The sequence below is a fragment of the Artemia franciscana genome, chromosome 1 (genome assembly GCF_032884065.1).
Source record: "Artemia franciscana chromosome 1, ASM3288406v1, whole genome shotgun sequence".
In the NCBI taxonomy this organism is placed as follows: Eukaryota; Metazoa; Arthropoda; class Branchiopoda; order Anostraca; family Artemiidae; genus Artemia; species Artemia franciscana.
In genome coordinates this window covers 13,347,711-13,368,744 of record NC_088863.1, presented here as the reverse complement: position 1 = coordinate 13,368,744, position 21,034 = coordinate 13,347,711, and the positions used below count along the sequence as shown (strand labels likewise).

At 34.8% G+C, this 21,034-nt stretch overlaps 1 protein-coding gene across 3 annotated transcripts in view; it reads right to left on the bottom strand.

Moving 5' to 3' along the window:
- Positions 1 to 2,406: 2,406 nt before the first annotated feature.
- Positions 2,407 to 21,034, bottom strand: part of LOC136025962 (uncharacterized) — a 66,699-nt gene continuing 48,071 nt past the window's right edge. For all 3 annotated transcript variants that reach the window (XM_065702089.1, XM_065702085.1, XM_065702098.1), the window contains 4 exons: positions 19,789 to 19,931; positions 16,028 to 16,088; positions 9,133 to 9,384; positions 2,407 to 5,683 (listed from right to left, as the gene is read on the bottom strand). In XM_065702089.1, coding sequence (XP_065558161.1) covers positions 4,320 to 5,683; positions 9,133 to 9,384; positions 16,028 to 16,088; positions 19,789 to 19,931 — 1,820 coding nt within the window. In that variant the 3' untranslated portion in view covers positions 2,407 to 4,319. The remainder of the gene's footprint in view (positions 5,684 to 9,132; positions 9,385 to 16,027; positions 16,089 to 19,788; positions 19,932 to 21,034) is intronic.

Genomic DNA, 21,034 nt, shown 5'->3' with positions numbered 1-21,034 from the left:
ACATGATGGTAAGACAGCAAACCTTACTGATTATGTCATAGTAAACCGAAGACTGGCAGGATCAATACAAGATACTAGGGTATATGGGAGTGTTGTTATTGATTTTAAAAGTAAAGATTACCATTTAGTAGTGTCTAGGGTTAATTTAAAACTGAAATTTTGGAGGGGTAACTACCTCCTGGGAATTTATGATATTGGTAGACTCCGGGATGAGAACTTTAGAGATACTTTCCAGAAACAGTTGAATACTAAACTTGAGAGTTTAAAATTTGACAATGTGGAAGATGGTTGGAATAATTTTAGAAAAATAATTTGTGAAGTTGCTGATGTTGTCTTAAGGAAGAAAGTTAAGACTGCAGCTAGGAATATTAGTGAAAAAGCTTTATGTTTAATAGAGAGAAGAGGTTCGTACGATAATTATCAGAGTGATAGATCAAATGAAAACAAAAGGAATGTAAAGGAAGTGGAGAAAGGATTAAAATATGAACTAAGGAGGTGTGAAGTGGAGGCCATGAATAAAATTCCAAAAATTTTGAAGATGCAGCTAGACGGCATAACAGTAAAATATTGTACTGGCATGTTGATAGGAATGGGGCCACAATTAGTGATAAGAGGAAAGAGTTAAAGATAGATGGGTTGAACATTTTGAGAATGTGCTAAACCGAGATACAGTTGCAGGAAAAGATATAGCGGAAAATGAAAAAGTATGTGATACCTTGGATGTGAAGTTAGACTTTTTTTTTGTGAGGAAGAATTAGCAACAGTACTAAAAATAATAAGGCTCGAGGTGCTGATAGTGAGCTTCTTAAATATGGTAGCTCCGAGGTTAGAAATAAGTTGCGGAAGATTATGAATATGATTTTGAAGAAGGGGAAGTACCTATCGATTTAAAAAAAATTAATCCAACCACTGTATAGAAAGGTGATAAGAGTGAGTGTCGTAATTATCGAGGCATTAGTCTGATCTCTGTAAGTAGCAAATTACTTAGTAATATGATACTGTTTAGACTGAGGATGCTGTAGACAAAAGTCTTTGGAGAAGAATAGAGCAGTTTTAGAAAAGGTGGAGAATGTGCCGACCATATATTTACTATTAGGTTTAAAATTGAGAAGCGCCTTAGTAGTCAAACACCTTTGGTTATCAGTTTTATAGATTATGAGCAAGCGTTTAATTTTTTTTTCATAGAAGGGCTTTAGCAAAGGTCTTATCCTTATATGGTAAATCAGACAAATGCATTAAAGTGATTAGTGTTATGTACGAGGATAATACTGCTGCGGTTAAGATAGAAAACCAGGTTAGTAGCTGGTTTTGTATTAAATCAGGAATTAAGCAGGGTTCTGTTATATCCCCTTTATACGGATCATTTTGATGGACTTTGCCTTAAGAAGCACAGGAAAGGCAATGAGAGACCACGGAATCAAATGGAGAGGAAAAACTCTCCTTGACTTAGATTATACTTACGAAAGTGTGAAGAAAATGAATGAACTTCTAGAGGTTTTGCGAATTCAGGGTGCTGGAATGGGTTTGAAAATTAATGTTAAGAAGACTAAGTCACTAAGGCCAGGAATAAGTGAAGATGAAAGGGTGACGTTGGGTAACGGAAAGATTAATCAGGTGGCAGCTTCACTTAATTCTATTTTTTATAAAGACCGTGGGAGCAGTGAAGATATTAAAAGTAGAATAGCCAAGGCTCATGGTGTTTTGTTTTTTTCACAATTAAAAAAAGTTTGGAAGAATAGGAAGATAAGTCTGCAAACCAAGATAAGAATATTGGAAGGTACATTGCTGACAGTTGTCAAAATGGCTGTGAAGCATGAGCGCTCCGAAATGCGGCTGAAAATTTACCAGAACTTTTCCAGAGAAATTGCCTACGGATTGTTCTGGGTACCCGGCTGACTGATCGTATTTCAAACAGTAGGCTGTACGAAAAGCGTGGTTCAATCCCGTTTTCTAGGGCTATAATGAAAGAAACGTTGAGATGGAAAGATCAAAAAGAGAATTAGTGAAATCCACGTTCTACGGATGAAGGATGACAGATTACCAAAGGTTTTCGGCCAACCATCTAGGGCTAAACGGAAAGCAGGTCATCCTCGTCTGAGGTGGGAAGATGTCATAAAGAAAGATTTAAAGGAAATTGGAACTTCTTGGGAGGGTGTAAAGAGGGAGGCTTTGAACATATTGAGATGAAGAAGGAGCGTGCGTAGCTGTGTTGGCCTCAGGCGGCTTCGTGCTGGAGTGAGTTGTTAGCAGTAGTAGTGGTAGCAGCCTTTATAATTGTCTTTATAGTAACGCAAAATTACTAAACATTTTTAAATAGAAAAGAGCTAAATACAGCGAATTAAAATTAAAATCAGCAGTGTGTCAACGATGGATGCCACCCGATGACAAAAAATCACTAAATTCTAGTTGTTTTTTTTTAGTGATCTTCTTCAATAGTCTAGTGATTTATTTGCAAATTTAATGATTCTTTGGTTTAAGCAATATAAAAAAATCACTAGAGCTAGTGATAAATCACTAAGGGTGGCAGCCCTGGAGTTTACACAAGTGAAACTGTCAGGAGTGCTTCTGATACTGATTTTCCAGTACTGCCTCCAAAAACGTAGTCGAACTCTTTATGGATATCTAAAACACTTTTAAATAACTTTCAAATAGACAACTTCGTCTTTGGGGATTTTTAGAAATCGCAAGTTGTACAACTAATAGAATATATGAGTTGACCAAAGAAGGTCAAATCTAGTCACCACCCTTTTCATATTTTTCTGGTGCTCAGCCTATAAATTGTCAGCACACTGACATGCAGACTCTTCTTTCATTCCAATCTATTCAAAGCCTCCCTATCTACACCCTGCGCCGATCCAACACAAAGAGACAACATAACTTTGTTCACCAAATGTTTGCTAAAATGAAAAGGAGTTTGGACTAAAAAATTCGAACAAGTTCCTCATTGAGCCTGATAGATAGAAAATGCTTATTCCTATTATGCAATGAACCTGATAGATAGAATATACCTATTCATATTATGCAATGAACCTGATAGATAGAATACGCCTATTCCAATTATACAATGAACCTGATAGATAGAATATGCCTATTCATATTCCTAAGCCTATTCCAACCGATTCTGTGTACTTTTTCAGGCATTTTCTTGATATTAAACTGTCAGTGGCAGTCTGGGTCTTGAATTTTTCTTCCACATTAACGTGATGAACATACTGAAATTGCAAAGACTGGTGAAAATCTGAACCCAGAGCAATCTATCGAGAGATCAGCAATCTGCTCTAGTGAGAGAGTTCTAGGGGTGGCTAAGCAGACAGAGGAGCCCAGGTATCAGTACCTATCCCTTCTATTCTCACCTTAAATCACTTGAAAAGTGAAAATATAAAAGAATATGTAAACATTTTATAACGATCATTCCTCTGAATAGTGCTATTTCAGATAAACCCCGAAAAGGATTTTAAGCTACAACTTACAAACAGAAATAATTCGAAATGAAAAATAAGATAATATGTGGCAAAATAACGTTCTAGCATTACCGATCTAGCATGGAGAAATATCAATTATAAGCAAATTGGAAACATAATTCTAGAATAGAAATGTAATTAGAAAACTAACAAATTGAAAATCGGGTTTTGATTCTCTGGAAAGCCATGCAAATCTAGAGAAATTCGCCATCTATCACAGAGAAATATAAAAGTCTAGCAAATTAAAAGCCTAAATTAGAAATCTTATTATAAGAACTGTAATAGAAAACTAGCAAATTAGAAAGCTAGCTTAGATTCTCTAGCAACTAATAAAACCTAGAAAAATTAACGATCTAGCATGTGAAAATCTTAAAAGAAATAAATGACAAACTTTTACTCATTCAACAAATCGTATGTTTATCTTGTAATTTCCAAAATTTCTATTTTTTGAATTTATAAACCCAAAATTTCCAAAATACAAAACGTGCACTATTTCTGCTTGCTGTACATAAGCTTGACACAGAAATTCAGGATTAGCAATTTTTCCCACAACGACGTCACATGCCTTTTGTACACCTGCCGTCTGTTCACACTATACTAACTAGCACAAAAATAGTCAAGAAATTTCGTTGTGAATTTAGCCACTTGCTTAGCAAACTTAACCAACTTAGTGTTGCCAACTTAGCATATTTAGCCAACTTAGAAAGACTAAAAAGAACACGTATTCTTTAATTTCTTGAAAACATACCAAAGTGACTAACCATAATGAAATCACGGCTAAAAACTTACACAATCATCAACATGTGAATTTAATTCTTCCCGTAATCTAACTGTAGAAATTTAAAACCCTTTTTGTGTTTACCTCCCTCGTCCACGACCTCTCATAAATCTTCCTCTAAAGCCACCTCTCTCTTCTCGATGTTGTGGTTTCATATCTCTATTAGCCCACCGGCTTTCATGATTATAATGTTCCCGATTATCGACATGGGGTTTATATGATCTATCTTGATCATCCTCCCTGTATTCTTCAAAGTCCATTTCTTCGTGCATTCTATTTCTAAAAGACCCATTTTCACGAGGCTCCATCATGTCTTGTGGAGGTCCATCTGTTAGTCTTGGCTCTACAAAATCCATTCCTTCTTCCGGCCCCCAGTTCCTTTCCTGGTTTTCACTACTGAAATCATCTCTAAATTGTCGCGTACCTTCAAAATCACGACCAGAAAATCCACCTCTTCCACGACCTCTATCTCTACCAAAAGGTTGAAAAGGCCTCGGATGACGAGCCATGTCACCTACAGGTAACGGAGGTTGAGGTAGAAGTCCTGGTCTCAGAAACTGTCGGGGACCAGAAATTTCTGGCCGCTGAAATCTTTGCATATTCTGAATAGAGCCTCTTGGAGCAGGAGGTTCTGGTCTCTGAAACCTCTGCTGGTTTTGCGGTAAACCAGGTCGTTGAAGCTCTGGTCGCGCAAATCTTTGCATGCTTGGCGGAAGGGCTGCAGATCTCACTGGATTTACACCAAATTGCTGCATAGGAGGTCTTGGCCCACGGAAGCCATATTGAGGGCCAGGAAGCCTCATAGGATTCACTCCTGGAGATGGCCCAACGTACTGGTTTTGCAGTGGGTCTTGCATGACATCATCGTCAAAACTATTATCAACTGGATATCTAGATGGCATATATTCGTCTTCTTGATAGTAGTCTTCTTCACCCATCATAGGACCTGGCGGATTTGGTGGCAGTCCCTGCTGAGAAAAACCACCCACGGCCTGCGGTTCGACCTGACCAGCTCCATCCCTCAGAAACACTCTCTCCTCTCTAAAATAATTTTCTTCAGCATACCGTTCTCCATAATCACGCTGTGGTTTTCGGTTTTCATTCCCATTATTTCCCATCATTCTTCTACTAAATTCGTCATCCTGTTGCTCAAACCTACTACGTTTTCCCAAAAATTCAAAATTCTCCACGATTGCAGATTTTCTGTCCATTCTCACAGCTTCTGAAGGAACTTCAGGCGAAGGGGCAAAAGGTGGGCTTGGCACATGTCTTTCTGGCAGTGGCCCAAAGCCCTTATATGTTGCTATTTCTCCTTCTGTTAAATTGTGCATTGCATTTCTTTCACCAGGCAAAGGACGATGTTCATAAATATAGCCCTTCTTTGCGAGACTTTCATAGAATCTTTCAACTGAATTACGTGCTGCTCCAAAAAGTTCCGCTTTACCTATAAAGAACAAAAGATTTCGGGAATTGTACAATTCTACAAATAAGTTCTAGCGAATTTAGAAAAGGTAAAGAAAAGCTGAAAAGAGAAAAAAATTCTACACGTGAATATACTTTTTTTTTTCAATTCTTTTCAACGTAAATGAATGTTAGTCTATCAGAAATAAGAAAACAAGCTAGTAGATAATTTTATAATTGTTGGCTAATAGTTCATTTTTATTATTCTGTAGTTTTGTCAACTAATGACTGCAGTGGTGATCCTGCCAACTCTTGTGCCCGGGCAAAATTTTGATTAGCCCCGCATTCCCCTGTCTCCCAAATTTTCCAGGCCAAGTTTTAACAAAATTTTTGTTGATTAACAAAACTTTCATTTATTAAAAAATATTTTTGTTCATATAATTCTGACTTTTCTTATTTTAGCCTCTGTAATATTATTAATGATCTCGTTGACACGGTCATTAAGATATGAGAAAAACGAAAATTTTGGATTTAGTTGCTTATACTTACTGCCAACTCCACCCTCTACTTTGTTTTAACTAAAATAAAATTAAAAATTACAAATTGATTATAACCGTTAGATTATTTATTTGAAATTTTGCACCTCTAAAATTTTTGTGCTCGGGGTAAGTCCGTCATCTATCCTCTCCCTCTGATTGAATGAAAAGTACAGCTCTAAAAGGGAGAAATATAACCCTATAAGGAATCCTATAAAAAAATCTTCTTAGTGCATGAATCACATCTGGTTTTACGAACAGATAAGTTTGAGCAGAATACCGACGGTTAGTGTTTCTCTAATCATCAGTGCAGCACTAGTTACATCTTAGTAAAGAGTGAAACACGACTTATTTTCAACGTAATCTTAAAACAAATAGAGCTGTATTGTGAGAAACATTTCCCAATGAACGTTGATACAAAATAATAGCTATAATTTGATTTAAAGGAACAGTAAATTGTCATATGTGAGACAAATTTTTGAGAATTTCAAAAGAAGCCAGAAACACATCAAAAATGATGTCAACTTGAAATAAAAAGCACACCATTGAAAATCAAAATTTTTGAAAATCCTCGATTGAGGACTTAAAGTCCCACACATTTAACAAAAAGGAAAAGCACAACTTGGAACCATCAGTTTTTTTCATGGTTGACGCTTCCACCACAACCACCATACCAGCCAAAAATTTTAAACGTGTTTGGGAAAAAAACTGCCAAGGGAGGAAGAATCATCATCTGAAGCTGATTCAGGAGCTGATTCAGGAGTGTTTTTTTTTCTCGGGGTTAATGGTGTCGACAGTTGGTCACAAAGTATAAGAAGAAAGGTCATTTGAACAATAATCACAACATGTACTTCCCGGTTAAGTACTCCCTCGGTTTGTTGCGAGAACGTGACCGTCCAGGTTCGTCAGGCCCTGGTTCACCATTCCTAAGAAGTGGCGAACCAGGGCTGTTTTTTTTATTCATAGGCTATTGACGGATACCTGATATGGTATATTCATAGGCTAGTAACGGAGAACGGCTTTGCTTTCCATCAGCCTTCACGAACATTAGAAAGCTACGGGGCAATTTTTTGCAGGCTGGTGAGATTTAGCTCAACATAGAAAGCGATTCCAAAGCACATAGTAGAAAGTGTTTTCAACTATTAGATTTTAGTGCTAAATTTAACAATTCCTCTCACTGATGAATGTATTGCCGCTACTACTACTAGTACAACCACTACCAATAGCAATTATTTGCAGTACCAAGGCACTTGGGCTATAACAGCAGCGCACGCTCCACCTCCATCCCTGAATTACAGTCCCCCATCTTAAGCAACAAGGAAAAACACTCTTTACTTGGTATGCAGACTTTTTATCTTTCGACGCTACTGGGGCACTGAAAAATCATTTAGAGATGTCTGCCAGCTCATTTGAAAGGAAATCGCTTCATATACTTTCTTTTTTGTTAGTTCCAAAATATATTACTAAAGGAAAATGTAATTTTTGACAAAAACCGCATCTTCGTCATATAAGGGTTTATATCCTTTGGCAAAGATTAGACAAGAAGAAATAACACATATATGTCTTACAAATAAATGTAAGGTTTTTTTGTGCTGATTGTAAATGGATAATTTGACAAAAGATGGTGTAACACACGTATCTTTTCAAAAATTGCTCTCCTTGGAGTATTGATTTTATATTTTATTTAGTTGACTCTTTTGCCTCATTCCCCGTGGTTCGTTCTTTACTCTGTTCCAGCTAAGAAAAATCTTTGGCCCCAGATGCATGACCATAAAACACAATTTTGGTACTTGTATGATACACCCCCTACCTATTATTCTTCTAATATGTTTCTCTAACACTCAATCCTAACGAAATGCACCTAAGTATGGCAAAAATATAATACTTTAGAAATAAAATTGGGCTTTATATTTGCAGAGGGGCTGAAGTATGGCGGGTTTGCATGCCTAATGTTTTAGGTGCAATTATTTTGCATATTATATTGTAATAATTGTTTTTTAATCTCATACTGTCCAAATACTTTACTCCTACCCCTCACCCCCCCCCCTGTTATGTTCGAATATAAAACATAAATTATATATTTTCCACCTATTTCGTCACTTCTCTTTGTCTTGTCTCACGCTAAGTGAGAGAAACTAACGAAAAAAAAAACGGTTCTGCAATGCGTAAATGAATGAACAACTTGAAGGGTAGGGGAATTATCATACAGCTACATTTTTGGCAGTCTATTATCTTTTATCCGTATATGGTGGCCAGCTTAACCCTTTTTTTCTCATTATAGCCCTGATTACTTATTCCCTGCGGGCTATCAATTCACCAACACTGTCTTACTGTCATGTTTATCTACAAATCAGTAAATTATTGTCAATTTTTGTCAATTGTCAAATTATTGTCAATTGTCAATTATTGTCAGTTACTAACAACAAACTATTAGCAATTAAGATTTATCAGTTTTGTTAGTGATTACTATTGAAACCAAATAACCACATTTTAAACAAAAATATAACTAAAAAACCAAATTTTTTACGTAGAAACTGTAAATTTTCAAAATCTCTTGGGTGTATATTTTAAAATGGCATATCTTCCTTGAAATATAGTGGCCTGCAAGTCAAACTATTTTTATTATAAGGTTGAAACAATGGATAGGTTTTGGAACTTAATTATTATGAACGATAATTAATTATTTATAATTGTTTTCGAGCTAACGCAACAGATAAAGCGAATTTATCAGGAATAGTCATTAGAATAAGTGTAGAAGAGACTGTAAATTAGCTAATTTTACAAGTATTTTGGGAGTTTGCTAAGGGCTAAGTTTGCTATTACCTGCCATTTTAGGCTGACTGTAATGACAGATATTATCAAAAAACGTCTTCTTTCTTGTAAAAATAAGGAGTGGTGTGCGCCGCCCTCCCTCCCTGGCAAATCAAAACTATAAATAGAGTTATTCAATACAAACCTTCAGATTTAATAATATCTCCAGCAGCAATGATATGCGTGACGAACGGCAGAAGTTTGACATCAAGAGGCTCGCTTTCGTCATTCGGATTTTCGACATAGTCGGGGAAGCCAAGTCTTGTAAACTCTGCCTCAGATAAACTAGGGTCCATTTTGGGTTCTTTAACGCCATACATGACCTTGAAGCTTCTTTCTAGCAATTTAATGGCTACTTTTGTCTCATTTGTTAATGGGACTGGTTCTTTTGGAATGTCTAGAAGAAAATAACCTTGAATAACCTTGAATAACCATACATGACCTTGAAGCTTCTTTCTAGCAATTTAATGGCTACTTTTGTCTCATTTGTTAATGGGACTGGTTCTTTTGGAATGTCTAGAAGAAAATAAAAGTAACAACTACCATTTATTGAACCTTGACTGAATTGGTGTTAGTTATTGACTTACTTGGATCAACCTCCAATTGCCCAATTATTATCAAAACTGACAAATAGCCATATGAAATTACATTTTACAACAAATAATGATAAGAAGGTACATTTAATAAAAATCAATATCTGAAGATTAGCAAGTAAAACTGACGATATCAAAAGGATATATTTTTATAATGGTGATGAAAAAGAAGGACTATTAGGAGCAGATCTTTCAAGAACTACAGTAAATTGCCAAGATATCGCAAGGAAGAAAGAAACTTCACTGTCGAAACTATTTTGACAGTGAGATTAAAACAAATTAAATTAAAATTAAAACAAAATTTTGACAGATTTATTCGAGGGGAACCCGTTTTCAGAAATAACGTACACCCGGTTCCACGTGCCAAGTGTGGTGGAAATGTGGTAAGCGTGGCAGAACGTTTTGAAACATTTGGCGGAACTGTGCGGCACACGAGGCTTTTGAGATGTACACTAGGTGGCAGAAATTAAGTACTCCCTGGGATTCGTTTTCCTTCTTTGCGATAATTCTGCACTTTTTTTAACAGTTAAAAGTAAATTCCACTTTGCGGCGTGTCAGTTATGGCCACTTTTGCGGCCACTTTGCGGCGCTTATGGTCAGTTTAAGGCTACTCAACACTGCTCTTTCAACATCACACCATTCTACTAGAGACTGCACCGCAATTCTCCGCTCTGGTTGTAAGGAGGGATGCAGACTTAGGGTTCATTCTGATCGGCCAATTTTCGGCATTTTTTCTAGACTTCACATTACTACTCGCTCCCAAAATTACCATAAATTCACGACAATTTGTAATAGTCGTAAATGCAGTGATTTTATTGGTGATTTTATAGGGTGATTTTATTCACCGTAAATGCACCGTAAACCTTGACTTTCTATCCCTGGCGGGTATTGGAAATCTTTTATGCCCTTATTGCGCTTATTGTCAAGTTGCACAGCAGAAGCAGGTACTTGAAGAAGCATGTTGTCTCCAACTATCTTTTTTTTCTCTTTCTTAATGTTCTCAGTATCAAAGACAGTATACTTTTGTACGTAAATTATTTTACCTGAATATTAAAATGATGAACCTACGATGAGTATTTATGTAGCTATTGACCATGCTATTCTTACATTTTATATTCATTTGACCATAAAGTGATTGGATCTTGTGAATAGTCGTTTCAAAATAAATTCGTACTTGGGTCTCGAATTAATTATGAATTCCTATTTTTCTTAAAATGCTTTACATCTCCTTTTTAATCAAAGCTCACCTTGTCGGGCGCATTTAGTAAAGATAATTTAGGCCCCCATGTGTTTACTTTTTTCCTCCAGCCACTTTGCATAGAAGGGATGGTCGTAGAAGTTTGCGAGAGGACCCATTCAATTGAGGTTAAAAGTTCTAGTGCCCTTCTTAAGAGTAAAAAAACGGTTAGATTAAGTAAGATCCGTGATTTTTTTTCTTCTAAGAAACGCTAATTCTTGGTATCTAAGTACTTTGAGTAGGGTCGAAATGCTAGGGAAGGGAAATTCTTCAAAATTCTTTCATTCCTTCCTCCCACATTGACTCCTCAGCTTGACGTAAACGTTCTGTCCATTTTTGGGTTTTTTAGTTTTCATATATTATAAGGTTGAGGAGTAACAAATTCCTGAATAGAAAAATCACTAACCAACTAGAAAAAAAAAACAAAATTACAAGCCAAAAAAGACATATTTCCTATTAAGTGCATAGAGTGAAAGCCATCATTAAGTGGATAGAGTGAAAGCCATCATCATCATATTAAGTGCATAGAGTGAAAGCCATATATTATAAGAGTTCCTGAATAGAAAAATCACTAACCAACTAGAAAAAAACAAAATTATTAGCCAAAAAAAGACATATTTCCTATTAAGTGCACAGAGTGAAAGCCATCATTAAGTGCATAGAGTAAAAGCCATCATTAACATAATTTCTACTACATTTCGGAAAAGGATAAAATATTGCACACCACATTGTATAGAAAATTAAAATTGTTATTAAATAAGCCGACATTTCAAACAAGTTACTTACAAATAAAGATTACCTGTAGGCAATCTTACTACATCTTTCGACGTTTTTGAAAAAAAAAAAATAACTCAAAATTATTATCTAACATAATGGAAGTTATGTAAGGCGGACAGCAGAAACGAGTACAGGAGGGCACCGTTTCAACATTAGAGCTTCGATTCCACTTTCCACAGGGAAGTATTTATTAGGCATATATACAAGTAAATATTTCGAAGTTGGTCTGACATAGATGAAAGGAAGGCTCAGATTTAAAAAAAGGCGAATTATATGGCAATGTATGACGAAATTGAAAAAATCATAGAATTTTGAATTTTGGGGAGACAAGGACCAAAAGCTCCAGCCCTAATGACGTGCCTGAGTTAAATCAACAGCTTCATTGAAAAGATATTACCCAAGATCCATGGTATTAGCATACGTCAATATAGCACGGTCATTTAAAATGGATCAGTCTTATGAACTGTATAAATATTTTGATTCCGATGGTCAATGTACCTCTCACCTAACATCAATACCGTTTCAACATCAGAGACATGACACAACGATATCCAGTGAAACCTAATAAATAAGAACTCAAATGTTTTCTTTTTCAATTTCCCATAATGCTCCACGTTGAAAACAATAGAATTTCACATATTCATATGCCTCAAAATCCTGAAGAATGGGATGAACTTCAATCTTTATATTTTGTTTCAAGAATTTTTACATTAATTGTAATAACTCTAGTGTTTTTTTTGAATATCTGTTTGTTTGACAAATTCCTTTTTTATTCCTTGTTACCTGGATAAACATTGCAGGAGAAAATAAAACTGAAAAAGTCTTTTGAGTTTTGAAACACCGGCTATTTGTACAAACGAATTTTTTTGGTTCTTAATCCTCCCCTGTAATACATTTCTGCAACTCCCCTCTCAGTGTTAAAAAATAGCTTTGTCCTTTTAATAATTTCTTATCTCTTTTTTTCTAATATCTTTGAAAACAGGTAAATAAACTTGTAGTAACTAAAAAATTTTAAAGGCGAACTTGCTGCGTAGTTTGTGGATGTAACAATGCTCTTATTATTCCTGATTTTTTATATTTTTCATATCATTACACTTTTATCAGCCAATGAAAATTGTGACAATACTAAACCTAGTAGATATTACCACTAAAAATAGTCTTATAAAAAATCAATTCGCAATTACAAAATTAAATTCGTCACTCAACATTTATTACATTTTTCTATTCAGTTGTTTTTTCATCAGTTTGTCTTTTTGTATTGCGCTTTGGACTTTTCTTTATTTTATTCCTTCTGCTTCTTCCTTCTTGTTCCTCTTCTTCCCGGTGATTCACTATGATTTATTACACAATAAAGCTACTGTCACTCCTTTGTTTAATTGTTTCGTTGTTACTTTATTTGCATATACTATGTAATCGTAAATTAAGCTAAATTGAATCGCAAGCTCACTTCATTAAGTGCGTCTGGATAGAAGCGCTTAATGGAACTTTATCAGCTATGAGATCAGACATGAAAACGAGAAAAATGAGAAAAAAAAAACGGCTCAAAATGATTAGCAAAAAAACTTTATCGACTAAGGTGTTTGACATAAGAAAAAGAAAACAAATATAATTAAAAACGAATAAGAAAACGAGGGTGTTTTTCAACCACAGGAAAAAAAATGGTTTTCTCTATTCTATCGTTTTTTTCAAACGCTATGTATAGCAAGCGTGGTCGGAAGTAAAACCTGAAGAGATAAACCTCTCCAACATAAAACGAGACTTTGGCACTCTAAAAAAATGGAGACCTTTTTTAGAACGTTTTTAAAAATGGAGGTTAAGAGGAATGAGTAATTTTGAGAAGACAGTGGTCGAAATACACCCTAAGCAAACATTTCAGCTACATGACCAATAAGCGTGTTCGGCAAAAATCAGAAAAAAATGGATAAGGAGAAAGGAACAATTAAAAAAATGAAACTAACTTAAAAAATAAAAGGAAAAAGAAAAAAGAACAAAAAGCAAAAAAGTTCCTAAAAAGGGAGAAACAAAATCTTGCACACTCAAAAACTTAGATCAAATAAAGATGTTTAGAAAACTAATTATAAGGACCACTATAGTGACTTATGTTGGATATGTTGGTCAGTTACTGTGTGTACCTTATGTTTCTTACGTATTGTCAGCCTGTACTAACTGGCCATTAAATCATGGCACATTACGTCCAGCCCTGTATCTTCCTGTTTTCATTGATTTTTTTCCATGCTTTGCGACTTTCCAGAAACTGAGGTTAGACATTTATTAAAACATAAATTTTACCAATCATACTAATTTTGCCTTGTTGTTACGCTGAAATAATGCCAAAAAACGCCAAACGCTAGATGGTATGGTCTAGGTGGTTTTGTCGACACTAGCGCCAGTTCCAGCTCTTATAATTTCTGTTCCTTTTGTACTCTCAGCTACCGTAGATTTATAGTTTTAGTATAATATAGAGGGTTACAGCGAGAGAGAGAGAGAGAGAGAGAGAGAGAGAGAGAGAGAGAGAGAGAGAGAGAGAGAGAGAGAGAGAGAGAGAGAGAGAGAGAGAGAGAGAGAGAGTAGTTAAAGGGATAGGAATATAGTTAGAGTGAGAGTTTGAGTTATAGAGAGTTATAATGTACAGTTATAGTTGTAGTTTTAACTGAGCATCTTCTCGTTTTGGGAAAGAAAATATTAACATCACCGTTGGTTCAGGTTACGGAGAGCCTCAGAGGCTTGGCGTCCTTCATCAAGGAGAATACCTAAGTCTTGTTTTATGTTGGAGAGGTTTATCGCTCCCGATTTAACTTCCGAATGAATCCCCTTGCGAAAAGGTATTCTAACAAGATGTTAGAAAATCTAACACTGAAATTAAATAATCTAAGTAAAAACAATTATTCTAACTTCGTGTGAGTAAATTATGTAGTGGTGCGCTAAATTTTTGAAAAAGTGATATTCATTTTTTAAATTTGATACTTAGATTACAAATTTTGAATTTAAATTTAATAATAATAAGTTATTTTTAAATGTATAGCTAAAATTAATCGGTTTTTGCAGTTAATTTTAAGATCAAATTAACAGACTTTAAAATTAATATTTAGATATCCAAATTTTAGTAGTATAATAAAACCAAAATGGGTAAATAACCTTCAGGGAGATCAGAATCCCCTGTGACTTATAATTTATCTTAGAAGATTTCCGGGCTTCACAGAAAATTGCTAAATATTTCCAAACATTGTAACAGGAAAGATAATAAATAGAAAGCAGAATTACTATCCATCGACAGATTTACAAGTAGGAAGGAAGTAAAATCTATTTTGAAAATAAAAGCAGAGGGGATCTTTTATTTCTCGATTAAATTTTTTTTCTATGAAGATACCCCCCCCCCCACATACACACACAAAAAAGAACAGAGGGTATTTTCTCAAAATGTGTGTGTGTGGCAAATATTCACTGGAGACGAGATTTTACCTATGTAAAAATTTCACGGGGAATTTTGGGAATGTAAAAAGCTAATTGTCTCACTTGTTTTAACTGATAATGAAACAACCCCCCCCCCCCCTCATCATAAAATAAAATACAGTACGGAGTATTTTGAAAGTAAGAAGGGAAGAATGAATCGTGGAAATTTATAGAAGGTTTGAGCCCCCCCCCCAAAAAAAAAATGTTTGTCTGGCTCGAAAAAACGTAATAAAAATGCATTTAAACAAATTTTTGATGCGGTTCTTAAAGTATTTTTGTACACACCCCCTCTCCCGCCGACAAAATCCTGGATACGGCCCTGCCCTTGACCCATTTTAAGTCATTTTATATAAAAAAAACTACAACTATCTAATATCTTTCTTTTGGCTATTTCAAAATGAAGTTTTTAAGACAGTACCACATTTCCATCAGTGTTGCGAGGTTAAACTGTGAAAATAAATAAACGAAACTAACTAGTTATTTTCTCGGGGGAGGGAGAGATGTAATAAAAAAAACTTTACAAAAACGCGTCAAAAAATTATATGTATTTGTGTTAGGTTTGAACGAGTCCGACAAAATTTCGGAAGAGGGGGGTTCAAACCCCCTAACCCCTCCCCCTGGATATAGCCATGGTTGACATGTTTTAGCTAATTTTTGGTGGATATTTCACCCCTGTTTCTTTTTCTTTTAATTTGGCACCTGCTACTACCAAAAACTACATACGAAGGTTCCCTTTATTAAAACTTCCAATTTCCAGAATTTTTTTTCGGGGGTGGAGGGTAGATCGGATTTCCTTCATTAAAACTTCAATTTCTAGATTTGTTTTTTTTTTTGGAGGAGGGGGGGCATTTCAAACAATCAAACTGAGTTTTCACTGTCCTTGGTAGTTCAGAGGTAATGATAGTTATTCTTTTTCTTTTTCTACCCAGAATTGTTAAAATCACAGAATTTTCCAAAATGTAACAAAAAAGTCAGCTACTTACTTTTTTCGTCAAATTCTATGTACTCCGTAGGACCACCTTTATACGAACCAGAAGACGTGACCTAAAAAATAATATTCAAATTTGGTCCTGACTGACAGCGATTTCGAAAATACTTTTTTTGTATTTCCACTGAAAAACGGCTTTTCTTAGTATTTTCATTGACAAAACGAACGAAAATCTGGATTCCTCCCTTTCCTCCTACACCCCAAATATCTACTAATCATTTTTGTTATCCCCTGCTAAGAGAAAGGGCAAAGGAATTGGGTTTGTGGGAGAGGGTTTTGGAAGAGAGGGAGGGGGTTTTATCAAACAATTCGTGGTAACAAACTTTAATTAAGGAGCGATAAAGCCCAATATTAGCCGAAATATTTTTATTTATCAATTTCAATCACCAATTAAATTAAATTACCCATCAAAATATTTAGAAACAGAGAGATCGAGGGTTTCTGCTTTCGAATTGGCAATATATGATTATGACTTTAACAAAGGTCCTTTATACAGTTCGATATGATAGACTTGTAAGTTTTTTGTGAGAGCTGATTTCATCAACACAGATATAAAAGTAGTATAGCTTAGATTATAAAATAAGTAAGTCAAATATGACACCATACTCTAGAAAAGCACCTTTTCAAAAGATGGTTGTATTATCTTAACTTTCTGTCACTATATCCCGAGGTTTGTTCTGTATTAGGTGTCAACTATTGTCATGATGCCAATTAAACTTACATACTCCCAATTTATCATGAGGTATACCGATCGTTTATGCAAAAACAAACTGACGTCATTATAGCTAACATCATAATATAGGTTTTACTTGTTACGTCATATATACAATTTTGACGTCATTCATCATCTTTTACATGAAAATGCAGTTTTTGCACATATATTGATTTTATTTTAAATATTTGTTTTGTTAATTGCAAAAAGTACTAGATGTGGCAGTTTCTTTTAAAATGAGTCGCTACATAGCTCTCTATGATGTTCCACTACCCAGCTAGCTTGGGAGAAGGAAAAAGCGAAAAAAAAAATCCTGTCGATGCGAAACATCGTGGTTGTAGTCACTTTTCATGTTTTTTAAGTAAATGGATTTCCCTTGTTATTCAGGTCATGGAACTCTAAGTTCCCTTTGTAGGGGGGTCTCGGACAAGGCAGTTCTAATAGTGTACTTTCCAGTTCGATCTGACATTATTTTTAGGAGTTATGGGCGATTATATTTCTTAGCATGGGACGAGATCGTCTCTTACTAGGTTGCCACTATCCCTGCAATCCTGATTATTATTATTAATATTACTATTATATTGTACCACTACTTGCAATTCATTGCAGTATCAGGCTGCCTGAGCTGCTCACGCTCTTTCGCAGCTGCTCACGCTCTTTCCTACTCTATTCTATTTAAAGTTTGACTCTTTACCCTGTCCCAAGGAGTCCCAACTTCATTTAATTCACCCCTACAATCGCTTCCCACTCCATTCGGGAAAGACCTGCTTTTCATTTGGTCCTAGATAGATACCCGAAAAAGACGATCTGTGGAAATGTATAATCTTTATCAAAAAAACGTCTCCTGTCCATCTCAACTTTTCTCTCATTATAACCCTACAGTCGAACGGGTGCCAAATTTGTCGACATTTACTCAAAAAACAATTTTACGACCCCCACCCCCCCACCCCGTCTTTCAGAGCACCGTTTTAAACTATGCTCGATCATTGTCAGCACTAAAGCTTCCAATATTTTAATCTTGGTTCAGAGATCTTTGAACGACTCTGGGAGAGGAGAATATCAAGCCATATGCAAAACGATGCAAAGAATGTGAAGTTTCCGCTGTATTTATAGGCGTTTTCCTATTCTTTCTCTTTCGATAAGTATTTCACACCTCATGTACAAGCTCTAGTTCTTGTGTAGAATATTTATTTAGTACGCTGTATGATCGATTTAAAAATAAATGGATTCACTTTCACTGTTAAATCCCAGTCATTTAGATGGGGGAGGGGTAAATTTCCAAACAAATCCAAGTCTACAGAAATTTTGATTACACAAGCTGTTTTTGCATAAAATAGTATGTACACGGACATGAATTGAAAGCGGCATGAATTTGTCGAATTTTTATTATGTTTCCGAATTTCATAACTTTGTATGTGTTTTTTATTTGTTTTATTTTATTGAAACAAGGCTGTCATTTTTAAAACTCAAGATAATATATTTTCTAAGTTATAATATAAATTGGGCATGTTCATGACTATAAATAACAGTAAATGACTCTTATGACTAAAAACTTCTAATACACTTCAAGAAATCTCTAACTACTACATTCTACATTCTAACTACATTCTATTCTTTCTATTCTTTTTCTATTCTTCTTTCTATTCTTCCAAACTTTTTTCTGCAGCAAAAAAAAAACTCTGGACCTTGTTCATTCTACTTTCAACATATTCTTTGCATTAAAATTAGCTTTAGATAAAGAAGAAAATAAAATAATACGACAGCAAAACTTAAAAATTACATAAATATTTGATCTTTTGTTTTAAAATTTGAAGTTTCAATTATTACCCAAAATCCAAAAATTTCTAAGAAATTCTCGACTCTTGACCTTTAAAGTCCAGGTTTCGAAAAGAAATTGGGGTGTCTCGGATTTTCAAACTTTAAAGCTTTCTAAGGCACACAAATATGTGCCCTTTGGCTTGTTAAGGTACACAGATGTGAAAGAGATCAGGGATAAATTCGCACGAGAAGTAAGTAAGACTCGGATATTTCCATGACTAGTGCAACAAAACTCATTACTTAAGAAAGTTTTACTTAAGAAGGTCAAATTTACTCAAATTAAGGAAAATAGATCCTGCCTTGTCTGTAAGTCTTATCCTTCTCTTCTTAGTGTTCTTATTGCCTTACGAGACAATAAAAAAGGATAATAAAATTATGCAAAGTAGTGATTCAGTTGCCTTCTTCCTACTCTACTAATCAGTAGATTTTGACGACAATTACTCAAAAAACCTTCATAAAAAACCATCAGCAAAATCGAAAATTTTCGTAAACATTTGATGTTTTTGCTTTAAAATTTGAAATTTAGCTTCAATTATTAAATCAAAGCAAAACAGTCACTTTATTCGTTTATGAAAGGTTCAAGAAACCGAGAAAGGCCCAATTCTCTACATCTAATGTGCAAATAAATTGGGACATAAAACTGAGAATACTCTAAATAGTCAATTTCTATACTGACAGACAAGTGCGTATCCAGGATTTTTGCTTGGGAGGGGGAGGGGCATTTTTTGGGTATTTTTTCGAAAAATTTCGGGGGAAGAGGGTTCAAATCCTGAACTGCCCCCACCCTGGATGCAGTCCTGCCGACAGACATTCCTGAAGCGGTAACTAAAATTTTGCATTACAGTCAAAAATGTATATTTGTAAAACCGTAAAAAACGTATCTTTACCGTTTTACCAATGTTATACCATACTAGTTACCGTTATCTCGACCAAAGGAATACGAAATTTACCATAATCTTTTATAAAAGGCATGAACCGGAGAGATTTAGGCCAACATCTTTGGTGCACGACAAAACAAATATATTTGACCAGAAGGAGTGAAAATATAAATAATCTGAGACAACCAAATACAATGATTTGCGTTTAGGGTGCTTGTGTTTATCATAAGATTATGTACTATTATTTACTTACTGTTATTTCTATTGCCATATTTTTTCAACCTATTTATTTACTAGAATAGCTTCTACGAACCACGAATTTATTCCTATAATTTGAAACAGTCTTACTTTGCTTCTAGTAACATCTGTAGCTTTTTCCAAGAAATCCAAGCCAGGGAGAACAGAATCATCTTGAGACGTGAAAATACTAACTTTTTCCTCTTTCATCGCGTGACTTATTTTCGTTGGAAGGATAAAACTGGACTTGTCTTCTAAAAAAAAGAATTGAAATTCAGAATTAAATGTGTACTGGGAGTTATTTATTCTCTCTTGTTTTAAGACATACTTCACAGCTCCAGGCAAGACCGTATCCATGAAGGGGTTAGGATTTCAACACTGTCCCCCCCCCTCAAAAAAACGTTCCGACTCGTAAAAACGTAACGAAAATGCACATAAAAAAAAATTTGACTCGTTCTCTGTAAATCGGTAAACGCCCTCTGAACCCCCCATCCCCAAATGAAATCTTGGAACTTGTTTTCTACTAAAAAAAGACTTCGAACAAAACTGAATAAGAAAACCACTTTTTTTTATTATTATTGGATGCTTCACAACACGTACATACACGTACATCCACAACACGTACACGTACAACACGTACCTAGTCACTTGATCAAAGAAGAAAAGCTCAAATAGTCACAGATCTGTGACCAACCACAATATGTGCTGCAAGAGGTACAAATGTGCCGCACAATGACTCATGTTCAGAAAAGAATTACGAATGACAATGGCAGAAAAGCTTTGTAGTTTGTTTTAGATAACTAAACTAAGTGATTTACTAAGTGGTGTCATCCAAATGGAAAAGTGGTTTAAACATAAAGTGGTCTCATTATAAATTGGTTCCATCATACAAGCTGTTTTCATCATAACTACTACTAACATCTCACTGGAGTTAAATATATTAAATTTTTTTATGCATATTTACATTCTTATTAGGGTTGATTAACATCAAAAACTTTCAAAATTTATGTAGGCGGAAAAACACCTAACGGAGTTTGACATTATTTAATAACAGATTTAATAATGTTTAAGAACATATATAATAATATTTAATATTATTTCAATAATAAATTTGATATTATTTAATAAAATATTTAATAATGTTTAAGAACGTGTATAATAACATTTAATTTTAATACTAATTAAAATTAAAACTTAAAATAATAAAAAAATAATTGGATGGAACTGAGATGATCAGTCATAAGGTTTCAGACAGGGTTCTCCCTCCTATGGAGAGATGAAGCTTTACTAATATACAATTCTTTTTTTTCAGAATCGATTAAATACCAAAATGATGATAATGAAGAATGCAAATAAT